We start from the raw sequence: 6,950 nt of genomic DNA, 5'->3' as shown, positions 1-6,950 counted from the left end.
ACTGAAATATTCCAACTCTTGCATTTCAACGAAAGAAATTCAAAATGAACTTTGAAAAATCAAGAAAATGTAACTGTGACAAGGTAAACCACAACCAAACACTACTGAAATATTCCATCTCTTGCATTTCAACGAGAGAAATTCAAAATGAACCTTAAAAAATCATGAAAATGTAACTGTGACAAGGTAAACCACAAACAAACACTACTGAAATATTCCAACTCTTGCATTTCAATGAAAGAAATTCAAAATGAACTTTGAAAAATCAAGAAAATGTAACTGTGACAAAGTAAACCACAACCAAACACTACTGAAATATCCCAACTTGCATTTCAACGAAAGAAATCCAAAATGAACTTTGAAAAAGCAAGAAACTGTAACTGTGACAAGGTAAACCATAACCAGCCACTACGAAAATATTCCAACTCTTGCATTACAATGATTGAAATAAAAAATGAACTTTGATTAAACAATAATATTTAAATCTGTCTATTTAAACAACTACAAAAAAATACTTTATGATTAATAATCTTGATTATATTCTAAATATTTACAAAATGATATATTATAAAGATATATAGTTTATATTTTAAACTGTCAAAAACACACACAAAAAACACAAATATAAAAAATATATAATTGAAGCGACAGAAATTCAAAATGAACTTTGAAAAATCAAGAAAATGTAACTGTGACAAGGTAAACCACAACCAAACTCTACCGAAATAGTCCAACTATTACATAACAACTAAATAAATTCTGTTTTAACAATTAAAGATTTTTAATCTGTAACTTTAACAAGGGAAACCCCAACAAAAAACAACTGTACTCGTCACATGCTAGCATTTCCACTATAGGAATTCAACATTGAATTTGAAAAATCATGAAAATTTAACTCTGACAAGGAAAACAATACCCAAACACAACTGAAATATTCCAACATATGCATTTCAAGGAAAAAAATTAAAAGTTAACATTGATAAATGATGAAAATGTAACTGTGACAAGGTAAACAACAATCAAGCACTACTGAAATATTCCAACTCTTGCATTTCAACGAAAGAAATTCAAAATGAACTTTGAAAAATCAAGAAAATGCAACTGTGACATGGTAAACCACAACAAAACACTAATGAAATATTCCAACTCTTGCATTTCAAATAAAGAATTTAATATTGATCTTTGACAAATCAAGATAATGTAACTGCGACAAGTTAAACCACAACCAACCATTACTGAAATATTCCAACACTTGCATTTCAACTAAAGAAATTAAAAATGAACATTTAAAAATCAAGAAAATGTAACTGTGAAAATTTATACCATAACCAAACACTACTGAAATATTCCAACTCTTGCATTTCAACGAAAGAAATTCAAAATGAACTTTGAAAAATCAAGAAAATGTAACTGTGACAAGGTAAACCACAACCAAACACAACTGAAATATTCCAACTCTTGCATTTCAAGGAAAGAAATTCAGAATGAACTCTGAAAAATCAAGAAAATGTAACTGTGACAAGGTAAACCACGACCAAACACTATTGAAATATTCCAACTCTTGAATTTCAATGAAAGAAATTCAAAATGAACTTTGAAAAATCAAGAAAATGTAACTGTGACATGGTAAACCACAACCAAACTCTTATTAAATAGTCCAACTCTTGAATTTCAACGAAATAAATTCAAATGAACTTGAAAAATCAAGAAAATTTAACTGTGACAATGTATACCATAAGCAAACACTACTTAAATACTCCAACTCGTGATTTTCAAAAAAATAAATTCAAAATTATCACTTAAAAATCAAGACAATGAAACTTATATAATGTCAACCACAACCAAGCACTACTGAAATAGTCCAAATCTTGCATTTTAACGAAAGAAATTCAAAATGAACTTTTAAAAATCAAGAAAATTTAACTGTGACAATTTAAACGACGACCAAAATCTACTGTAATATTCCAACTCTTGCTTTTAAACTAAAGAAATAAATAATTATCTTTTAATAATCAAGATAATGTAACTGTTACAATTTAAAAATCTACCATACAATTATGTAATAGTCCAACTCTTGGATTTCAACGAAATAAATTAAAAATTAACTTTGAAAAATCAAGAAAATGTAACTGTGACAAGGTAAACCATAACCGTACTTCAAGTTGCAAAATGGGTTTAGGAGGGACATTAAGAAAGTAACTTGCTTGTCTTAGTCGCTTACGTCATTCTATATCCTATAAATGAATTCCCGTCATGACCTTCTGATAGGGTTCTACCGATTATGTAATCAATATCTCAGAAATCCATTTGTCCTAGTTGATTACATCATTCTATGTCCATAAATGGATTCCCGTTAGGACCTCCTGATAGGGTTCTACCGATTATGTAATCAATTTCTCAGAAATCCAATTGTCTTAGTCGACTACGTCATTCTATGCCCATAAATGAATTCCCGTCATGACCTTCTGATAGGGTTCTACCGATTATGTAATCAATTTCTCAGAAATCCATTTGTCCTAGTTGATTACGTCATTCTATGTCCATAAATGGATTCCCGTTAGGACCTTCTGATATGGTTCTACCGATTATGTAATCAATTTCTCAGAAATCCAATTGTCGTAGTTGACTACGTCATTCTATGCCCATAAATGGATTCCCGTTAGGACCTTCTGATAGGGTTCTACCGATTATGTAATCAATTTCTCAGAAATCCATTTGTCCTAGTTGATTACGTCATTCTATGCCCATAAATGGATCCCCGTCATGACCTTCTGATAGGGTTCTACCGATTATGTAATCAATTTCTCAGAAATCCAATTGTCCTAGTTGATTACGTCATTCTATGCCCATAAAAGGATTCCCGTCACGAGCTCCTTATAGGGTTCTACCGATTATGTAATCAATTTCTCGGGGATTCTCTCCCTTCGATTACGCAATCAATATATCTCTTCCCCACCTTCCCCTTAGAAACATCAAATTAATTCCCCTTTCGTGAATCAATAATTCCCCTTAGAAACAACAAATTAATTCCCATTTCGTGACATATCAATCAATCTTGACATCACCTGTCAGACATTATTAAACTTCGCATGGAAACAATTTGATTAATGATTGACAGTACCTGTCAGACATTATTAAACTTTGCCCGGAAACAATTTGATTAATGACTGACAGCACAGGAGTTGCAAATTCCCAATCGCTTTAATTAACCATGTGTTCTCCCAAATGACTTTATGCAAATGGTCAAAAAAACAACAACAACAATATCGACCTTGGAAATTTATGTCATTGACCCCATTAACCGTATTTTCTCCCTAGGGAGGCTCTGCCCATATATGGAGCCCTGTCCGGGCTGGTAACCCCCTTTATACTCTAAGCGCAACCAGGGTATGTTTAAAATACAGCAGAATATCAGGATATAAATATCTCTGCTGACAAAAAAATGGAATACTACCACCCTTTTTTTATTTTACTGAAATTCATTTCCAATAGAAATGCTTATTATATTTGTAATCAGCAAAAAAAAGGCATCAAATGGTGTATTCACTTTAGTCCTAACTAAATAATATGATTTCGTAGAACTTTACCCAAGCCTCCCTTTTTTGCCCACTGAAACCCAAATGTCCCTTAAATATATCCTTATAACCTTCTACCTAATTAAGAGATGGGCTGTTTTTTCTATGACCTGTTTTTTCTATATAGCTGATGGAAAAGTAAGATCTTTGGCAATCTGTCAGACATTATACACAAAATTTATCTTAGCCATCTCAACCTTTATCTCATTATAGCCCTAGAAAGCAGGATAAAACAATATTTTTGCACCAATACAGTCCTGTAAATACTGTCCTAAAACTACACAATGGTAGGTTATGAAAAAAGACTTGATATGGCCTACTGAAATCACAGGAATTACATTTTCAAGACCTAAAGCCAATCTAAAAGGAATTGAAAACCCAAAACTGAGGTTAAACAATTATATTAGCCCCTGCTGTTACATATTTTTTTATAGTTTAATTATAATAAGAGCAAGGATTTCTTAAGATTTAATGCCTTAAAGGTAAATGTGTATCGGTAAAAATGTTTTGGTCATGATAATAACAAGACTATTTTAATGGTGAATTTTGGTTAATTAAAGGTACCAAGGCCTGAATTGTGGTGTGAATAGATGGAGGCAAGAAGGGGTAATTTACGTTAGACTAAGATTAACAATACTCTGTGTGAGCTTTTTTAATACAGAAAGTAAATTTTTACAGTCTTAAATAAGGGTTACAGTTCCCTCTCTAGCCCAATCTACTTGAAACACCAAAGATACGCTTAATGCATAAGATACACCTAATAAGATACACCTGATACTCCTAAGCTATATAGCTAGTAATTTAACTAGAATGTCAGAGCAAGGTACTTCCTCGTTCAACCGAGTCTTTGAGACTTTATTGGGAAGAGGTCTCACATCTCAGGAGAGATAGTGAGTCACCCCCGAAGTTTAGATCAATTGTGAGAAAACATGGTGAAATTGTAAAATGGAAATTTGAAGGCACCTAGGCCTGAAGAGCCCCATAGCCCCTATGTTAAGAATAAATTCTGATCAATTTTATTTGGAAAAGTTTGTTAAAAGATTTTTCATGATGTAAGACTTCATACTGATAGTCTCTTTGTTTAACTTTTTGCTGTTAAGGGGAAGAATGGATTATAGCTTTTATAAAGTTAAAAGCAAATAATCATTCTAATGATATAAATCATTTAAGAAAAAGACATGTGCTGTCTGTGGTGTTCACATACAAATCGTGATATGTAAATCCAGTAATCCACTTGCTTAAGCATTAAGTTTATCTAGACACATATATGTAAATGCAACTTAAGGGATTAATTTAGAAAAGAGCTAACCAGGTAGTGTAATGCCAGCGAGCCAGTTTTCATGAGCATATTCTTGTCTTAGTTACACAAAATCAAACGTGCCTTAAATTTCATTTATATAAAAGATCGTATATAAGCCTAAACAGGCACATGCCCGCCATTTTTTCCTAATGGGGACTAGATCTAAGGGTGGTAAAACGTAAAAGACGTATAAAACTGGCAAATTGTATGGAAAATCTTTGGGATTTAAAACCGTTAAAACTTTCTAGATTCGAAAGGAGCTTGCACCCCAAAAACCCCACCCCTTCCTCTAAATTTGAATAAAAGGTAAAACTACCAGCGAGACTTAATTTGAAAATTTCAGCTCTGGCCCCTCCCTGCTCGAAATCCATAAGACTCACCAATTTCAAACAAACGTAAACATCACAATTGAAAACAGTTAAAGGTATTAGAAGATTAAATGCTTAAAAGTAAACTAGAACACTAAGAGTTTCTGGGAAAAAAGACAAATTATATGAAAAGTATTCCTGGTTTTGGAATAATATCAAGAAAACTTCTAGATTTTTTGGGGGGCTTGGCCCAAAAATCCCGGCCGCTGTATCTACATGCGTGCTAAATAACCTACAAGCAAAATTTCGTTCAGATGCCGGGTAAGGTGGAAACGCCTCGTCCCGCTACAAATAGCCTACAAGTAAATAAAACTCAGCTTGAGAAATTCCGTTGTGGTCACTCCCTGCCCGTAATCCAAAATACACCCTGGTTTCAGACAAGTGAAATCATCACCGCGTTACTAGACAAAATATTTGAGGGGGGGATTCTACCGATTGGTTGCTCATTTTTACCGACTGTGTTGTTTTTTTTTCAATAATTAACGTAATGTCTGTTTTGAATACGATGCGTAAAATCACTGCATGCAAGAGTGAGTAAAACCGCTGCATTTACCGACCAAAATTGAGATTTCGGTATATGTCAGGTCACTATTTTCATGCTCTTTATTTAACAAAATTGAAAATTATGGCAAGAGTCGGGAAAACTGCTGGGTTTACAGGCCAAATTCGAGATTTCTTTATATGACTTGCCAGTATTTTCGTGGTACCCAAAAACATTGGGGATAGGGCATCTCCTCTCCCTCCAATACGGTGACGGCTCTGGTCAGGCACGTAGGCAGGAATTTGTTTCGGGGGGGGGGGCAATTTGTTTCGGGGGGGGGGGGGCCAAACCCTTCAAACCCATTATTCTATGAGAAAAATCAGAAAATTATGGGAAAATGAAAAAAATCGTGAGATTTCGGGGGGGGGGGGCGGGCCCGCAGGCCCCCCCTTGCGTACGTCCCTGGCTCTGGTTATCACAACCAAAATCACTTAAAGGTTCTAATAATATTAGGCGAACTATATGAAAAATATTTTCATTTTGAAAAAAAAACATATTTTTTCATGATTTTTTGGAGGCTTGAATCCAAAAGACTACGCCCCCCCCCCTCCTAACTGTAGCCTACATGGTCACACAGAGATAACCTACCATCAACTTGAGAATTTCAGCAATAGCTCCTCCCTGTCGGTAATCCAGAACTCTCCCTAATTTCGAATAAGGGTACTCACAACTAAAAAAAAGTATAAGATTGGAACTTACATGAAAAGTAAAAACCAATGGAACATGTCACACTAACTGATATTTTCAAGCTTTAACACCCAGCATAAGATAACAGAGACTAAGGAAACCTTTGCTACCTTGGACAATAAATATGCCTTTTAATTACTTCTCAGATTAAAATAATCTTAACCTGGGATATTTGTTCATCAAATTTATTTATTTAAGTGTTTGACGTCGATAATGATATAAAGTCATAATAAAATTGTTTAGTGTTAGATTATGATTGAACACACACTACAGTAGGGGTGACTCATAAATCAATTTAGTGCGTGGGTGGAGAAAATCCAAAAATCATTTTGTGGTTAAAAACGCGTCGTATTTGTTTAATATTTAATTATATATATATATATATATATATATATATATATATATATATATATATATATATATATATATATATATATATATATATATATATATATATATATATATATATATATATATAT

The 6,950-nt window shown here is 33.2% G+C and overlaps 1 protein-coding gene across 1 annotated transcript in view; it reads right to left on the bottom strand.

The window, feature by feature from the left end:
- The window catches only part of LOC148939194 (pH-sensitive chloride channel 2-like), a 168,157-nt gene extending 161,600 nt beyond the window's left edge, over nucleotides 1-6,557 (bottom strand). Inside the window, exon 1 of the mRNA XM_089106621.1 lies at nucleotides 6,484-6,557. Within this exon, the coding sequence (XP_088962747.1) occupies nucleotides 6,484-6,509 (26 nt within the window). The 5' untranslated portion in view covers nucleotides 6,510-6,557. The remainder of the gene's footprint in view (nucleotides 1-6,483) is intronic.
- Between the last annotated feature and the right edge of the window lie 393 nt (nucleotides 6,558-6,950).

The sequence above is a fragment of the Artemia sp. Qi Xiang Cuo genome, chromosome 21, assembly GCF_049724085.1.
Source record: "Artemia sp. Qi Xiang Cuo chromosome 21, ASM4972408v1, whole genome shotgun sequence".
Taxonomy (NCBI): domain Eukaryota; kingdom Metazoa; phylum Arthropoda; class Branchiopoda; order Anostraca; family Artemiidae; genus Artemia; species Artemia sp. Qi Xiang Cuo.
The sequence above is the reverse complement of the archived record's forward strand: the minus strand, read 5'-3'. Positions and strand labels throughout refer to the sequence as shown.